General features: G+C 46.9%; 1 protein-coding gene across 2 annotated transcripts in view; it reads left to right on the top strand.

The window, feature by feature from the left end:
• C23H10orf90 (chromosome 23 C10orf90 homolog) overlaps positions 1-14,259 on the top strand; it is a 251,960-nt gene extending 237,701 nt beyond the window's left edge. For both annotated transcript variants that reach the window (XM_025273904.3, XM_025273906.3), the window contains 3 exons: positions 8,982-9,045; positions 13,202-13,301; positions 13,390-14,259. In XM_025273904.3, the coding sequence (XP_025129689.3) occupies positions 8,982-9,045; positions 13,202-13,301; positions 13,390-13,428 (203 nt within the window). In that variant the 3' untranslated portion in view covers positions 13,429-14,259. The remainder of the gene's footprint in view (positions 1-8,981; positions 9,046-13,201; positions 13,302-13,389) is intronic.
• The last annotated feature ends 4,828 nt before the right edge of the window (positions 14,260-19,087 follow it).

Here is a 19,087-nt window from a genome sequence, read left to right as displayed (position 1 = left end):
TGCTCAAACTCATGTCCATTGAGTCAGTGGTGCCATCCAACCATCTCATCCTCCTTCACCCTCTTCTCCTCCCACCTTCAATCTTTCCCAGCATCAGGGTCTTTTCTAATGAGTCAGCTCCTTGCATCAGGTGGCCAAAGTATAGGAGTTTCAGCTTCAGCATTAGTCCTTCCAATGAATATTCAGGGTTGATTTCCTTTACGATGGACTGGCTTGATCTCCTTGCTGTTCAAGGGACTCTCAAGAGTCTGCTCCAGCACCACAGTTTGAAAGCGTCAGTTCGGTGCTCAGCTTTCTTTATGGTTCAACTCTCACATCCATACATGACGACTGAAAAAACCATAGCTCTGACTCTATGGACCTTGGTCAACAAAGTGATGTCTCTGCTTTTTAATATACTCTCTGGGTTTGTCATAGCTTTTCTTCCAAGGAGCAAGTGTCTTTTGATTCTGTGGCTGCAATCACTGTCCTCAGTGATTTTGTCTATCAATGTTTCCTTTTTTCTCCATCTATTTGCCATGAACTGAAGGGACTAGATGCCACAATCTTTATTTTTTTTGAATGTTGAGTTTTAAGCCAACTTTTTCACTCTCCTTTTTCACCTTCATCAAGAGGCTTGACTAAGAGTATAGGGTATACTTATGCTAAAACTGTTTCACTGTTGATCTGAAATGCAGATTTTCCTGGGCTTCCTGTATAATATTGGGCAATACTTCCTCAAAGCCTGGAAGCCCCTGGAGGGACTTGGCTGTTTTCCTTATCTTTCTTGTTATTGTCTCTCAGTGGTCCTCAAACACGAGCAAGTCAGAATCCCCTGCAGGACTTGAGAGCTCACAGGACACTGGTCCAGCCCCAGAACTTCTGACCCAGCTGACTTGGGGCAGGAGTAAGAACTTTCATTTGTCACAAGTTCCCCAGTGATGCTGGTGCTGCTGGTTCGGGGAATGAAGGGGAAGCAGACACTGCCCAGATGTCGGCCTTTCTGTGAAAGTGTCAGCCCTACTTTGAGAACCATGGCCATCTATTTTCTGCAGAGAATAAACAGCCCATTGATTCCATCAATGACTGGATTCTCAGGCCTCTTTGCTGCTTGCTTTGAGACCTGAGGTTAAGTTACTGACCTTCGAGGCCTCTGCTCATCTGTAAAGAGGAAAACACCTGCTTTCCTGAGTCACGGGATGAACTGAGTCGCAAATGGGGGCCAGGGCAGGGGATGCTTGGAGACTGGTGGCTGTTAGCATCGTGGCTGCCACTGGCGTCTCTAAGGTTATAGTCCATGTTCACATGGACCATTCCTGCGAGACCTTCCTAGGACCTTTAAGGCAGATGCTGTCCCCGCACGGAGCAGAGGAGGAACAGGAGGCCAGCAAGCTTGAGGGGCCAGTTCCAGGGCACAGAGCACCAAGCTGAGGCCTAACCCGATTCAGGTCTGCAGACTTGGATCCCCTAACCTCTTTCATGGTGTGGAGGGTCAGGCAGGCCAAAGGAAGCATCAAAGGTACATCATAAAAACATGATGTTTAATGTACTAACACTTGTATGATTTTCATGCAGCAGAAACCAATGATGATTTCCTGCCATGTGTAGTGAGGTCACTGAGAACTGGGGTCACTAAACCTTAGAGGCTGGTAAAGCTCCCTAGCTCCTTTGGATCACCTTTAAATTCACCAATATGCTCATTGTGAGTAATGCTGTACCTTGTTTTGCTGAACCCAGGGGGGAAAAATGCACATTTTAGGCAATTGATGGGAGCCCTTGCTGAGGGTTCAGTGTGTGAGTGTCTGGTCTTGTGTGGGGATCTGAGCTGGTCTTCGAGTCGCTGCTACCACAGACAGCCAGGGGAGCTGAATTTGCACGATTTCAGCCTGTTCAGGGCTTCTTACGGCAGACAGCCAAGTCAGCTGAATCTAGAACCATAAAGGACAGGACCCTGGGGGACCGATGGGGAAGCAGCTTATGGTGGAGCTCTTGGGTCTGAGAGAGAAAGCAACGGAGTTGTGGTAAGACTCCTTTTAAACAGTTTGACTTGGGGATCTGGTTTTTCTAGCTGGGGGAACTGAAGCCGTGGCCCCTGGTCTGCCCATATTGCATCAAGGATTCTACCTTATGAGGATGTGTGGGGAGGTTCGTGGGGTTCCGGAGCGCCTGGTGGGCCCTTCTCATGCCCCTTCCCCGCCCCATGCCTGGGGCAGGTCAGTGTCAGCGTGTGTGCATGCTCAGTCGTGTCTGACTCTTTGCAACCCCATGGACTGTAGCCTACCAGGCTCCTCTGTCCATGGAATTCTCCAGGCAAGACTACTGGAGTGGGTTGCCATGTCCTTCTCCAGGGGATCTTCCCAACCCAGGGATCAAATCTGTGTCTCCTGCATTGCAGGAAGATTCTTTATCAGCTGAGCCACCTGGGAAGCCCATGCCCAGGGGCAGACCCTTTCTCAAATCCATCCTTTAGCGCCCAGCACCCTGTGTGTTCACAGAGTCCCCAGGATAGTGATTCTGCTGGAAACTCGAGGGTCAGTCTGCATGTGCAGGAACCAAGCTCTCTGCAGAGAAAACAATTCACTTGCATTAACCAGAAGCCCGTGATGCCTCATTTCTTGACCTTAGCGTAGAAAGAGAAATAGATTTCTCTGCAGACCTCTGGTTTCTTTATCATTTCTTAATTTTGGATGCCTTTACCCGAAGGATCTGAGAGCCTCCTTGCATCTCTAAACTGTGACATTAGTATCTCTCTTTTGGGTCTGAATGGTTATTTGTCTCATTGTTGTAGAGTATTACTTTTATGTAAATGAAACACACAACCTCCACCCACTACCCAGGCGCCTGGAATGGGCGGCTCATCATGTGAAACTGTCCTTCAGGGTCCCACAGAAGCATAGAAGGATTTCAGAAAAATGACGATGTTTATCCAGCACAGGATTTTATCATCACAAGAGCACTTTGGAGGTGAACAACCTATGAGTCTTTAACTAGCTTTTCTACGGTGCAATGCACACTGTTTAGTTTCTGGAGGGCTAATTAGTCCAAGGTAGACCCTCGGCTGTTGCCTATGTCAGCAAATTAGAGATCCCAGCGAGACGAGTTGAATGGAAATGATGTGCAAGTAGCTGGATTCAACTCCCGAAGACCATGATGCAATCATTCCAGCCGCAGGAAGGCCAGCTGCTCACTGGCTTTGAAACTGACATAATGAACAGCTTCCCTTGTGAGCTTAGAATACACACCTACTGGTGTATTCTAAGGGCCTCTTTTTTAGAGGAAAAATCCTCTAGAGATTTTCTTCCCTAAGACATACCCCATTTCCATTCCTTTGGGTAGGCCTTGTCTTTCTTAGAAGATACTGGGCAGTGTAGACTTGGCATCTGTACTCCAAACTGGCTTGTTGGCTCCTGGCTGGATTCTCCCCAGCAGGCATCCCTTAGCTTTGGTGTTTGTAAGCTGGAGGAAGCTCATTCTAAAAGATTCTTCAAAGTGCTCAGGGTGACTGCTGAAAATCCGCTTCTGCGAGGGCACTGCACTAATAAATCCAGTGTGAACTTGATTATCATTTAGATTACTTGTTCAATAGGAAAAATGAAGCTTTGCAATCAGAGCTGTAGATAGGGACTCTGTGCAGAGGAAAATGAGCTCTGGCCTCATAAACAGTGCATCACGCTGGTGTGACCCTTGCTGCCTCTGGTAACACCACTGGCTGGCTGAGTGTTCAGGCCATCTGTCCTGTGTGTGCACACGTGTTTGCACACATGAGGTGAGGGTTGTGATAAACACCCGCTTTATACAGATTAATGCGACGTCAGGCTTGTACTCAGCTGTTCCCCAAGAACAGCCTCAGAAGCACCAAAATCTTGGTAGCTGGTTGTTTGCTTACACTATGTGTCTGGCCTTAACTCATGAACTTAGCAATAGGCTAGTAGGTTGGATACAATAATGAGCCAGACAACAGACACTCAGGTTTAAAAAGAAAAAGAATTTTCCAGAAAGACAAAAATGGGCAATTAACTACCTTAGTAATTGTATGAAGGGGGAAAAAAGCCTGCTCTATTTGAATGATAATTGGACATAAATACAGCTTCAATTCTTTCCTCCATATTAGTGAATTAGAATACAGGAAGCTTCAAGGAAAATCCATAAAAGATCCATAAGCTGGCTGAAAATTGTACTCACCAGTCACTTTGATTTTATAAAGGCAGAATTTCCAGTAAAAGGGTCTGGATAGATGGGCTTTCGCTGTATCTTTGAGCACAGTGCGTGCAGGATGCTTTCCATCCTGTAAAATGAGGTCCCCAGTGGAGCCCGCTGCATATTTCCTTGAAGAGCCGTCTCTTGCTGTAGGCTGGGCCTTGCGGTCTCGCTGTGTTTCTACCCGGGCCACCTTACTCCTGGGCTCCCTCTCACTATCGGGACACCACTTTATTTTTCAAGATTCAGTTCAGCCGTGTCCTTCCGTGAGGTCTCCCCAGTTGCATCCCTTCCCTGATGGACCGCACACCCCCATGAGCCCTCTCCCTGTGCACATGTCAGTAGTGACACCCGAAGGCCCGTGGATCAGGCTCTCACCCTGGGCTGTGAGTCCTTTGTCTTACTGATCCTTGAGGCTACTGAGCACCAAACAGGTGAAAGTTAAACAGTCGAATGAAGGGCGGCTCCAACCCAAAGCCTGTTTTTCTTTCCTTTTTCTTTCTATTTTATTCAACTATAGTTAATTCACAACATTATGTTAATTTCTGCTGTACAGCAAAGTGATTCAGTTATACATATATATACACACATTCTTTTTCATATTCTTTTCCATTATAGTTTATCATAAGGTGCTGAATACAGTTCCCTGTGCTATACAGTAGGGCCTTAGTGCTTATGCATTCTGTATATAATAATTTACCCCTCCCTCCCTCCCCCATAAAATCTGGTTTTCTGTACCACCTTCACAGCCCTCTTTGCTCATGTTCCGTGGGTGTAGCTGAGTCCCAAGTCCTCCTATTTCCCAGTTGTGCTGAGCACTGCTTGCCCAACCGCAATGGTCTGACCTGTCTCCCTGCAGCCGTGTTTGAATGTACTCTACCCTGTGTGCCTAGTCGCTCAGTCGTGTCTGACTCTGTGCGACCCCATGGACTGTAGCCCGCCAGGCTCCTCTGCCCATGGGGATTCTCCAGGCAAGAACACTGGAGTGGGTTGCCATTTCCTCCTCCAGGGGATTTTCCCAACCCAGGGATCGAACCCAGGTCTCCCGCATTGCAGGCAGATTCTTTACCGTCTGAGCCACCAGGGAAGCCCTTAGTCCTACCCAGTTGGTGCGTATTCTGAACAGCTGCTGGAGCCATCCTTTGGGAATCCAAATCAGAGCCCCTACTTAAAACCTCACGTGGGTCTCTGTCTCTTACTCTGAAGGAACACTTAACAGACTTGAAATTCTCCTTAATAGACTTGCAAAACCCAACAAGGATGGTTCCTACCTCCAGCAGTTACCAAATGCCAGTGTGTGCCCAACACATAGTATGGCCCAACAATACCCAAAATATAGGAGTCTGGAGCAGAGAAAGGTTTACTGGAGGGCCATATAAGGAAAATGGGTGGCTCGTGCCCCTGAAAAGTCCAAACTCCCCTAAGGGTTTCAGCAAAGCATTTCTAAAGGCATGGTGAGTGAGGGACGTGTTGGCTTTGGCAAATTTCTTGGTGTGGGAATCCTTTGTTCTCGCAGGTGTCATGAGGTTCCTGTAAACCTCCAACAGGACAAATGTTATTTTCCGCTTTGCAACTTTTCATCTCTATATGAATGGAAGAGTGTTACACCCTTAAAGGTCAGAACCTTGACAGAGGGCTCTCCTGTATATTTCAGGCTTTGGGGAACATTCTTAAAGCAAAAGCAGTAGAATACAAAGGCTGATGAAACAGGCCTAATACAGAGTCATATGTGTTCTTCCCTATTACATGGTGCCCACTGGAACCATGGGAGATTCCGGTGTAGATCCCAGTGCCCATGCGTGGGAATCATGGTCGGACTCTGCCGGCAGTGGTGGGGTGTGGCCTGGGTGGAGAACCACAGCGGTCTTGGCTCTCACCTCTGCTCCCCACCTGCCTTCTCACGCCCTCCTTCCTAGCACTGGAGGCACCATGGCCCCCGATCCTTCCTCACTCTTCCCTCTACTGGCTCGGGCAGCCAGCTCATTAGGGTCATAGTAACATATATCCTCCCCAAAGGGCCTTCCTAACCACCCCCAGGACCCACTTGACCAAGTGGCCAGCGATTCATTTTCATCACAACACTCACCTGATACTTTGCAGCTGGTCTGTTCCTTATCCAGCTCCTCCCTCAATCATGAAGTCTCCTGGTGGCAAGATCTTATCAGTGCTTTTTTCTTCTGAGCATCCCCTGGAGGCATAGTCCTTGCTCCTTCAGTGTAGGAGGAAGGGGAAGAGAAAGAAATTTTGGAATGATGCCTGGGAAATTGACCAGCATGTGTCGGGGCTCCCAAAAGATGGATTCTGAAACCATAGGTTGGTGACCATGTTCTGAGATTAAGGGTGTGTGTGGGCAGGGCTGGACAGACTGGTTTGGACTGAAACCCAGCTCTGTCACTCATTCATTCACTGAATGACCCAGAGCAGGGGACCCTTGGCCCTTTGAACTTTGATTTTCTGTCCCTGAAATGCAAAAATTACAAGCATGTCACAGGGTTGGTGTGAAGACCTATTGAGACCCAGTAAATTCTAGCAGTTTATTATAACCAGCAGTGCTGACCCTCCACTGTCACGCTGCCCCCTCCCTCTTCCAGCCGCCTTCCCTCTCAAAGTCCCACATGTGCTTTTTTCTTTTTTGCTCTAGTGAGGTCGGGAGCCATTACAACACACGATGATTTATTTCAAACCACTTCCTCCAGGGAGGCAGAATTTTGTTCTTTTCCTGTCTTCCCTTGCATCCTGAAAGCCTCCATTGCTCATCTGATGAGCCTGGTGCTGTTAGGAAAACTCAAAGTCAACAGCGACCAGCGCGAGGCGTGGGCCGGAACCTGCCGGCTGGGGTCTGCACTCCTGGACACAGACCTGCTTGTTTTGCCTACGTCGGCTGCTGGGCCCAGAATTTAAACTTGTGCTGAGGCACAGCGGGCGGAGAAGAGTTCAGAAAAGAAAACCAAGGAGGTGCCCAGGACTCACATTCACTTGTGTTTCCTCTTGGAAATGAGACCAAAGCTTCACTGTGGTATCAGGCTCTCAAAAGAAATAAATCAAACTGAACCAAAACAAAAACAGAGCTAATATCTGCGGGGAGACCACATGCAATTAAGCTGAGATTTTTAAGTGTTTTACAGGCCGTTTGTAGTGTTTCTATGCCCCTGGGGCCCTTGCCTCGGTCCACACCAACCTCTCCCTCATCCTGAGTTGCTCCTGAGGAATGCTGGTGCAGACTGGAGTCTAAGTCTGCAGGCGGCTCCTTCTGCCTGGAGTGGGAGTCTGTAGGCAGACACATGTTTGTTTGCTTGAGACCCTGACTGCTCTGGCAACACCCCCATTTCTTTGGAATGCTGTTGGGCTCTTCCTGAGGTCTTGGGTTCTGGCCTGGCCCTGTCTAGATAGAGAGGGGAGGGTGGGCACTTGGAGGTGTCTTGGCAGATCAGAGTCCTCGTGGTGAGGTTGACTCTCCTGGTTCGCGTGGTCCAATGCCTTTCCAAACACTGGGGATGTTTCCCCTCACTGTGAACATTCTTCTGATTTCTTTCTCCTTTCTCTTGTTTCTCCTTTGAATCTTGTCTTTGAGGTTGAGTAACGGTACCATCTTTTATGTTTATAACCAGACAGAAGACAAGCTCAGCCACTGTGCCGTTTCCATATTGTAAATCACAGCTGTGTTGTAGTTCCCCAGACAGGAAAAGACTTCTTCATATCCTTGCCTCTGGTCTGCCTTCTTGTATATTCTTGAAAAATTCTGCACATTCTCAAGCTTGGGGTATCTGAAGTGGCTCCGCTGGAGTGTTGAAGACGGGGAACAGGCCCAGGTGGGGAGACTGATTGAAGCCTGGTGGGGTCTTGGCTTGGGACGCCAGGAGCCTGCCTTAGTTTCGTGACTAAAGGATGCTGAGTCACCACCTGCTTCTGCCGAGTGAAGGCTGGTGTGCTGGTTACCATCCAGGTGTTCCAGGCAGTTGGTGTGATAGCCACTCAGATGCATCCCCATGCAGCAAGCACCCCAGGAGCATTTTGGGGTGCCAGACTCTTGGCTAATCTATAGGGCCAGGAGTCTCTCAGGAATCTCAGAGTTGTATCAAAAGGGTACTCACTATTTTTTTTTCTTTCTAAAAAAAAAATGCAGACCATTTTTATGAGTGCCATCTGTAAACATCCTTGCAATTAGCAATGTGTACTCTCATTAAAAGACATTCCAGACTCGGTGATGTGTAGCCACTGGGCACTTTCTCAAAGGACGCTAGACAGATGTTACTGTTACGTTGCTTTCTGTTATGTTTTCTGACCTTGGAAAGGACGAATTCTTCCCCCTTAGAAAGGGAGTCGAGGCTGGCCATCCAAGAGGGAGACAGCAGTTGTGAGTGAAAGCTCCTGCTCTCAGTGTTCTCAGAGGCACCGAGACCTAGTGGGATTGTTTTGTAGATGGGATGACCACCTCCCCGGCCCCACACCCCAGGTGACGCTGAAACACGTTTTTGTGCTACCCTGGCACAACCCCAGTAAACTGTGACTCTTTATTGCTCAATGAAGCCTGCAAAGGAGTCACTGCCCCTGAAGTCTGTTAGAGCTGACCTTGAACTTCATGCTGTATTTGACTGTTGTCAAGGCCAACCTGTAGGTTGTCAATTTTAACACAATCATTTGTGGTATGTGTCTACTGAGTCCTGCTGTGTTTATAACAGGCTGATCTTAGATTAAGGATGGATAACAGAGAGTCAAGCAAGCCTGCCATGATGTTTTTCTAGATAAGTGCATATCTGTACCTTCTGAAATTAATCATCTTTCCTTTTTTTTTTTTTTTTTTTCAGATAACTTGTTCAAACCCAAAGAAAGGTACATTTCAGAGAAGGAGATGCACATGCGATCTAAAAGGTACTTGGTTCTATTGTGTGAGGTCGAAAAAGTGGGGGAAGGAGGGGTGGCTTGCTGGATGCAGGCTCTGCCCAGCGGGGCCACTACTTCTAGGTCCACGTTTGAGCTCTGAGGTCTTCTTGGCCTTGAATTTGAAAAGCTGGCCCAAAGGAGCGCAGTCGCTGAATTGCACCTCTGAATGTTGATGTCGTTCTTGGAAAACCCTTAGGAAGGCGGTAGGTCTTGAGTTCTGAACCAGTCCGCTAATTGGTCTCTAGGAGATCCCCAGACTCACCAGAAATGCTTCTGCGTGTTCCTGCCATTGCTCTGGGCAGGTGCCGTTTGTCACTGTGCACCTTCACAGGTAATTTCATAAGAGGGGGAGGAGCTGGGTCTCCGGGCCTGCAAGAAAGCTTCCAGGCCTGGAGGTGGACAGTGTGAGGGGGCCACGGAGCCGCAGAGGGCCACAAGCTGGCCTTCTTGGCGCCCGGCTGCTGCAAGCTCTCCATGTCCTGCTTGGCTGGTTGCAGTTCTGGACACCCCCTCGTTCTCACCAGTACACAAAGGCTGCCATTCTTCCCGAGCTCGGGCCTCCCAATCCACACGTAATAACCCAGCAGAGTTCGCCAAGTTCATGCAAGTAACATGTCATTAGTTTATAATAAAGTATCTGGCACTAGGGGGAATTATAATAATTAAACCAAACTGATAGGGCAACTCAGAGAAACCATTGAAATAGGAAGAGTACATTTCTCCCCACTCCAGGCACAAAATCTCTGCTTTTCCCATGATTATATTGTTTCCATGATCATTAGCCAGCTTTGATTATCTGTAGGGAACCTCTCTGTGAATTAAAAAAAAAAAAGTGTCAGTGGGGAGGAGGGGAACCCTTCCATTAACCACCGGCTTCACAGTGTTCTAACTGGGCGCTTGAAATGGCCACTGGGGGTCGAGACCTGCTGTTTCAGAAGTATGAAGCCGTGTATACCTCATGCCCAAAGTATTCCTCTTTCAATTTTGTGGAAAATTCAGCCAAATGGTCCCCTCCTGGTCCCTAAGCCCAAAGCCCCTATTGTGGAGGCTTGAAATTAAAATGCTAGATCTCAAAGCAGCATCTGTGGACAGAGCATTGTCCTGTCATCTTACTGAAGACGGAACAGCCTCTGAGAGGATCAGTGGTGCTGTGTCCCCCATCATGACTTCCCTGGCTGGAAGCCGGGGCTCCTTGGATACAGTCAGTGAGGCATCTAGGCTGTGGTCTGCCCTAAGTGGACTCAGACCCCGGCTCTCGGACTTCACTCCCCCGCAGAATCATAATGGAGCTTTCTTTTCTTTCGTGTTCTTTGTTATTAATTACGTTACTAAATTGCACTTTCATTTTAAAAATTCAAGCACAGGAGAGAGAACTGAAGTCGCTCATGACCAGCTATCCCCTCTCCTACCCCATTTCCCCAACCTTGTCCTGCCTCCAGAGACACCATAGGTATTGGCATCCTTTATACCCTTCCAGGCCTTTCTCTCTGCCTGAAAACAGACATTTACTTGTTACATATACAATTGTCTAATTTATGACCATAAATGGGATCATGCTATGTATTATCTTTCTATAGCTTGCTTCTTTTACTTTATGTCTGTGGGGTCTTTCTATGTCAGAAGATATGGATGATTTTCTTCACTGATGCAGAGTGGTCCATTGCATAAATGAACCATAATTTGTTAAGGATGTTCTTTTAAGAAAATACTGTAGCAGAAGCTCCAGGATTGAGGCCTAGGAATTTTTATCCTGAACACCCCACATGGTCAGATGGTTAAGATGGGGATGATGTGTCTGTATGGGTGCAGGAGGATTTCCACTGGGGAGCTTTGGGACATGTCATCTTTCCTACTGATCCTGACGGCCTTCTCCTGCTTGCTTCTCGAACAGCTCCTGGGCTTGGCAGTCGTGTGTGCACTCATTAATTCATACCACGCTGACGCCCTCTGTGCCAGGCACTCTGATGCGTGTAGGCAGTGCCTGAGTTACTTTGTGCTATGTGACTGGGGGCCAGTGTGGCAAGAAGTCAAGCAGACCAAGGCTGGGCTCCCAGCTCCTCATTCACCAGCTGAGGGACGTCACTGGCCTCCTGACCTCGCTGGGCCTGGGTTCCTCACTCCCATAACAGGACACTGTACATCTCTTCCACCTGGTGTGAGGGCTACCTGGAAAAATTCGTGTCAGATGATTATACTAGTAAGGGACCCTCCTATACTTTGTTGGTGGGAATATAAATTGATATAGCTCCTATGGAGAACAGTAAAGAGGAGGATCCTTAAAAAACGGAAAATAGAGCTACCATATGATCCTGCAAGCCCATTCCTGGACATATACCCAGAGAAAACTGTATTTGAAGAGACACACGCACCCCAATGTTCATAGCAGCACTAGTCACCATAGCCAAGACATGAAAGACACCTCAGTGTCCATCAACAGAGGAATGGATCAAGATACGAAACACACATACGATGGAATATTACTCAGCCATAAAAAAGAACAAAATAGTGCCATTTGCAGCAACATGGATGGACCTAGAGATGATCATACTACGTGAAGTAGGTCAGACAAATGTCATATGATAAATGCCGCTTATACGTGGATTCTAAAAAAATTATGATATAAATGAACTTACCTGCAAAACAGAAATAGACCCACAGACTTAGAAAAGAAACATATGCTCACCTGGGGGAAAGGGTGGGGGAAGGATGAATTGGGAGTTTGGGGCTAACACACACATACTGCTGTGTGTAAAACAGATAATCACCAAGGACCTACTGTGCAGCACCAGGAAGTGGACTCAGTACTTTTTAATAACCTATCTGAAAAAGAATATGCATACATGTATAAGCTAAGTCACTGCTGTACGCCTGAAACTAACACAGCACCATACGTCAGCTATACTGACCACAGCCATACTGTAAATCAGCTGTATATCCAGTAAAAAGAGCATTTAAAAGATAAACTCATAAAAAGATGATTAGCCTAATACCCATTAACCAAGACGACATCTTGCTAATGTTGCCATCATCAATCTTTCCATACTTTGTAATTATTATTTTAATTGGGGAACATGTTAAATTTTGTTGGGCTTTCAAACATGAGGGAAAATAAAAGAGATGTTCAGCCACATGTCACAGGTACAGCATCCTCAAAGCTCAGGCTGCAGTGTCCCCTCTCTGTCCATGGATGCCAGCCAAAATCTTGTTTACGTCTGTACATATGCAGTCTCTGTAGGGAAGTAAGAAGGAAGGGCCCAGAAGGAGGCTTCCTGAGGCCCTGCTGGTGTCCTGGAAGCTCCTGATTTTGCACCAGGACAAACGTGTGATACTTACGCCTAAGATGAGTTTGGAAACATCTTCCTTAGGAATGCAGTAGGTGAAGAGGCAGACACGCACATGTTATCTGTGGGCTGCTCCAATAAGACCCCAGCTACGCTCATAGATTCACTGCTCCTTTTCCAAGTCATAGGAAGACAAAAGCTGAGAGGCAAAAAATGTATTTGGTAAAAAGTAGGTTTACACTCAGGGGGCTTCCCAGGCAGCTCAGATGGTAGAGAAGCCACCTGTCAGTACAGAAGATACAGGAGACACAGGTTTGATCCCTGGGTTGGGAAGATCCCCTGGAAGAGGAAATGGCAACCCACTCCAGTATGCTTGCCTGGGAAATCCCATGGACAGAGGAGGCTGGTGGGGTACAGTCTGGGGTCACAAAGAGTTGGACACGACTGACTGAGCATGCACACACACACACACGTGTACACTAGGAGTGGCCAAAGCACACACACACACATGTGTACACTCAGAGTGGCCAAAGCAGTAGGCCTGGCATCTCTCATTTTACAAGCAAGTGGTCAATTATCACAGGGGGTGGAGAGAAAGAAACCTGACTTCTAAAGAAATCCCTGGCCCCTCCAGCTCTGCCCTGGGTGGGGCCCCATCTACTGCATGGCCCCCGCCTGGGCAGCCCTGTCTGCAGACAGTCAGGGGAGCCCCAGGTCTAGGGGTCCTAGAGACACGGGGTGGTCCAGAGCCGGCTGATCTGCCCTTTGAAATGTAAGTGCCTGCTGACAAGACAGGAGGCAGAGCCACGGCAGACACCCGCTGTCTCGCTACCATTTCAAAATGTTTTCTCAATTTGTTTCAGAATCTATAATAACTTGCCGGAAGTTAGGAAGAAAAAAGAGGAACAAAAGAAAAGGGTGATCTTACAGAGTAACAGACTCCGGGCCGAGGTCTTCAAAAAGGTAACGGCCCGGCGGCCAGCAGGGGTGACGTGTGTGTGGTGCCCAGATGCTGAGTCTGAACTTGATGTCTCTGTCTCTGCTTCCCCAGCAATTACTGGACCAGCTCCTTCAAAGGAACGCGGTGTAACCACGGGCTGCCCCACCGACCCTCTACCTGGACCGGGGATGACTTCAAACGCTGGATAAACCATTAAACTTAACCGTATCTTCATGACGTGAAACACTTATTTTACTTTTGATTTTTTTTTTTCCCATAAAGCAAAGCATAGTTTCCTGAATTGCTGAACTAAACCAGGCAGAAACGATAACCCTTGAGAAAATGGATCTTCGGACTGCAGTGGGGTAATCAACCCAACAGAACCCACTTGATACAGTCCTTTCTTCTGATGTTTACTCCTACCATTTCCACCCAGGCACAAAGGCCTTCTATGCTCTCATGGGCTTAGATCCCTGGGGACTGGCTTTTTTTTTTCTTTTTCATTGAATTTCTAGGACCTAAATACATCACTTTAAAAATACCATTCCCAACTTCTGCCAGTTCTGCAAACTCCAGATTTTGGACCATCGCACAGTGTGTTTGAAACCCCTCTAAATGTCTGTATCATTAATACTGGAGGTGACTTTGGAGCTAGGCGGCTGCTCTGTCAGAGACTGCGGACTTGTTTAGCCGCCCCTACCACCCCTACCCCACTCCTAGCACCTGTCTTCATTCAGCAAAAGAGTCTATATCCACGGAAGCCATGAGGGCAGAATTGGCTGGAAACGAGTTGTAGGTCACGTCAGTGTTTTGGGCAAGCCACCCCTCAACCAAAAGAGCTGCATGGCTGAAAATGGCCCGATGGCTCCAACTCTGCCATTTTGTTTCTCCAAGCCTTACAATGTCCTTTATTTATAAATGTGTTTGGGGAATGAAGAACAATAGTTTTACCAAAAATGGAAATAAATGCAACTATTACAAACATCGTTGCCCTGTCCCACGTTCTGTGTTATGAACCAAGCAGCTAGTGCAGGTGGTGCTCAGAGAGAAACGCTGCTAAGTGCCGGGGGGACCTCTGACCTGCTCCTGGTCCACCACCACCTGACCATTGAGCCACCAGGTATGGGCCCTTGAGCTTCCTGATGGCCGGGTCCCTTCTCCTCCTGCAGCCTCTCTCCTGCTCCCTCTGCTGGCAAAGCCTGGCATCGTGGGAGTGGGCAGAGGGAAACCATTTCAAGGGCCTGGATCCACTTTAACAGAGAAGGCGAGGAAGGGTGCATAGGGCCGTGTAGGATGATTAAGAGCTGGCATGGCTAGTTACTTCACTTGCTTCAGTCTGCTCATCTCTGTCCATTAAACGGAGATCATTACAGTGCCTTCTCCTTCAGTTTTCTATGGGAATGGGCCAGTGTGAGTGGAGCGCTTAGAAGGTGGTCTGGCCCAGAGCGAACAGCCGGAGTGTTTCTTGTCATCTCCACATAGACGTGGAAGTAGAGTGTCCTGAGAAACCCTGAGCACAAGGCCACCGGTTGGTCATCTCTTAGTCCCTCAGCTTGGTGCTGACAAGATGCACCAGCAAGACTGTTGAATCTGCAGGTGTTGCTACAGCAAAAATCAGTCATACACACTGGACGCTTTGCAGGCTTTGTATTTTCTCAAGCTCTTCTCATTCTTAGAAACAGTTTTGACAGCATGGTTACGCTTGCCCTTAAGGTTGATTTGGTGTTTGTGAACTTATGAGGCCTCTTCTAGAGTGCAATGTTGATTTTCTGTTTACATTTTTAATACTTTTTAACAAAAAATATTTTTCATCAAATGCGTGGTATTAGTTTAGGACAGTGTTTGTTGGTAGCTATCTTGTCACAGCTTCTACTTGTTTTTCTTTAATATCTTCAGAGAATTTCCAATATTTTTCCTAACCAATAATTTAAATTCAGGGCCAAACCACTTCTGGACTGTTCTGTGACACTTTCTAAAAAGTGGATTTGTGTCAGTTAATATATAAATATCTCTGAGTGCCTGGGTAGAGCCAACTTTCAAAAATGCCCAGAAAGGGCTTCCTACCTTTGCAAGCCTGATGTCAAGTCTTAAAATCTAAAGAATAAATAAAAGCCCACATGAGATTAAATGCCACTGAGTTATGTATTCCTGAGGACAGTTCTTAACTAAGGTGCCTGAGGTAAGTAGTGGGTAGGAATTTATGATGTCTATTGAGCTTTGCTTTCCTCTGGACAGCCAGCTCAGGACAAGGCTGCAAGTTAAGTTTTAGTTTCTGCTCAACTAATTTCTTTTCTCCATGATTATAGTTGTTTTTTAATGCTGATGTGCTTCAGTTCAGTTCAGTTGCTCAGTTGTGTCCAACTCGTTGTGACCCCATGGACTGCAGCATACAGGCTTCCCTGTCCATCTCCAAATCCCAGAGCTTGCTCAAACTCCTGTCTATCAAGTTAGTGATGCCATCCAACCATCTCATCCTCTGTCATGCCCCTCTCCTCCTGCCTTCAATCCTTCCCAGCATCAGAGTCTTTTCCAATGATGTGCTTAGTCGCTTAGTTGTGTCCAACTCTTTGTGACCCCATGGACTGTAGCCCACCAGGTTCCTCTGTCCAAGGGGATTCTCCAGGCAAGGATACTGGAGTGGGTAGCCATTCCCTTCTCCAGTGGATCTTCCCAACCCAGGGATTGAACCCAGGTCTCCCTCTTTGCAGGTAGATTCTTTACCATCTGGACTACCAGGGAAGCCCAATACTGATGAGTGAATGTCAAATATCCAGCATTTCTGTTATAACGAGGTCATCACAGAAATATAATAATATTATTAATAGAATAAATATGGAAGTAAAGGCCTGAATCCTATTAGCCATCCCTGTAGCTCTGTCAGGAATTGGTCACCATGTGCTAGATTCTCTGATTAACATCAGACTTAGGGAAAGACTAGACTTTGAAATTATAATAGGATGCATCATCATCATAACTTCAGTATTCACATCCAGTCCTGGAGCTGATTTCTTTGCATCTGAGCATGTTTGGGTTCTGGCATGCAACGATCCTTTAGTGATAAAGCAGGCTGTAGGAGCAGAGGTTCTGTGGCTGATATTCATGAGTTTGGACCAGACAACATTTGGAACCATTTGAGATGACAGAGCAGACGGTCACGGCATCAGCCCGCCTCGCTGCGGTCTCCGTGCCTTCACGTCTAAGGAGACACTCCTATTTTGGTGATGTGTCCTCTCTGCCAGCTGGTAATGGAATAATGGAAAAACAATTGCCTGGGTTTTTTTAGCCAGCGTCTGTTGCCAACCCAACTTCCTGGAAGGTATGTGCTCTTGGGGTGAGTCAGCAAATGCTTGCTCAGATGAAACACTCCTCATTGAAAGAACTATTTGTGAAACAACCAATGGCTGAAGAGCAGCTGAAAATCCTCTTCCTTCTGAAGTTCTCCCACGTCAGCACTTGCTGGTATAAAAATCTCAGCTCGTGGACCTGGTCTCCCACTGTACCAAGTGGCTGACAGTCTGAACGTGAGGCAAGTAAGAGGCAGAACAAGAGAAGGAGACGTGCAGTCACCTCGCCCCACCAGAGGGTCTCGGACAGCAGAGATAGGCGGGTTCTGGGTTAAGGAGAGTGATGGAAAAAAAAAAAAAAAAAGATTCACTGTGGCTTTGTGTGAGAGTGTTGGCATGTGCATTACAAGCAAAGGAAATGATCTGTGGAATGATTAAAATGAGTCCATCAGCAGATGGTTCTCTGTGAGAGAGCTTGCATTTGCACTTTCATCAATACTTGATCATGACCCATGAATGTCTAGCTAAATAGAAACCTTTCGGGATCGGCTGTCACGGGGTTGAACCAGTAGCCCCATGGACTGAAACACTTAGGAAGTCTCTCCAGCCTTCTCTGTCTCATGTGGACATGATGTCCCCCACTTCTCTGGAGCACAGGCTGTCAGAAACTTCCCTGAGATTCCATCTCCCCACCAGCAGGCTGCTGGGGAAGCAGGCGCCTCCACGCAAATGTTTTCTCCACATGGAGCGTAGCGACAGTGTTGGCTCCTCGCCTCCAGAACGGAGGGTTTCTTTCAAGTCCCGTTGGCCGCCTCAGGCAGAGTTCTGATCCTGGGACCCCAGGAGACTGTCTGAGGTAGTTGTCTGGGGTGTGTAGCAGGGGAGGCGTTGAAATTCTTCCCCCTTTTCTTGCTTCTCTAAGCAGGAGAACCATATCCACATCAGGGATGCTGTGACCTGTCAGGCTGCAGCCAGAAATGTGACTTCAAGCAGATGTCTTTCCCTCAGATCTTTACACGTCAAGACCTTGACAAAGGGGCCAGAAGTGGGGAGACTTGACTTGCCTCTAGGATTTTCAAAAAGGCTGGGTGGTTCTTATCAAAGCTTGAAAGGAAAGAGAAAGAAGTCTGTGGTCTACATTGTAGCTGAAGGAAAAAAAAAAATGATAAATTTCTTTAAATCGTTTTGGTGAAACAGCACCAAGCATGAAAGACGTAGGGAAAGTGTCCTGTGGATGACTTTCAGAGCGTCCTCCCTGTGTTCCGCTTTACTTTGCTGACATACGTGAACGAAGCAACAGCTGTAACTGACATCAGGGTAAAGATATTACAACCGTTAACCCATATTAACTGCATATGATGTGTAATGTCTTTTCATCAAAGCCAACGGGGCTGCCTGCCTCTCTTGCCCACTGATGTCAGGAAGAGGGAAATTATAAATCTTTTCACTGCTGCTGACTTATAAAGAAATACACCCACACTGTGTGTTATATCCACTGTGGTTTCTCATGACCGTTGCTATTACATGGATACCAAAGGAATTAGTGATGACCATTCTCTTGACTGGAATGTGTTGCCAAATATGCGCTTGCTGTTAAAAAAAAAAAAAAAAGCCATCAGGCGCACGTACAGAATTTTTGTGTTTGTTTTTGCTTAAAAATATACCTGCAGGCTGGTGAGGCCAGATTTAATTATTATATGCTGACATCATTCCAAGTCTTACTCTTTCAGCTGAAATGTTTATTAAATCAAAATGACAAAATGATCCAGGATATTTTTCTGGGTTTTTGGTAGCCCATGACATTTCATTAACAAGGCTAAGCTTATATGTCTACAATGGATAACAAAGATTTTCGCATGGATTAAACTAGGGTGTGTTGTTATTCAGTTGCTAAGTTGTGTCTGACTCTTTGCAACCCCATGGACTGCAGCATGCCAGATTTTCCCTGTCCTTCACTATCTCCCAGAGTTTGATCAAATTCATGTTCATTGAGTTGGTGATGCCATCCAATCATCTCATCTTCTGTTGTCCCCTTTTCCTTCTGCCTTCAATCATTCCCAGCATCAGGGTCTTTTCCAATGAGTCGACTCTTCACATTAGTTGGCCAAAGTATTGGAGCTTCAGCTTCAGCATCAGTCCTTCCAATGAATATTCAGGATTGATGTCCTTTAGCATTGACTAGTTTGATCTCCTTGGCTGTCCCTTGGCTGTCCAAGGGCCTCTCAAGAGTCTTCTTTGGCACCACAGTTCGAAAGCATCAGTTCTTCAGCGCTCAGCCTTCTTTATGTTCATTGGTGATATATGGTTTTGCAGAAGTTGTTTCAAACTGGGGTGTTTCAACCTTAATTCTCAATTAGCAGTTGAGCAAGACTCCTCTCCCTCTAAGCCCCACCTGCATGCTCTGAACAGAAAAGAGGAGAACTGCTGAACCCAGGCTCTCATCCAAATGTTTCTAAAAGTGATAGATTAGAAAGCTTTTTTTCATGAGTGTTAACCACATGACACACAGGGAGATATTTCTTCTC

The sequence above is a fragment of the Bubalus bubalis genome, chromosome 23, assembly GCF_019923935.1.
Source record: "Bubalus bubalis isolate 160015118507 breed Murrah chromosome 23, NDDB_SH_1, whole genome shotgun sequence".
Taxonomy (NCBI): domain Eukaryota; kingdom Metazoa; phylum Chordata; class Mammalia; order Artiodactyla; family Bovidae; genus Bubalus; species Bubalus bubalis.
This window is presented reverse-complemented; position numbering and strand designations above follow the sequence as displayed.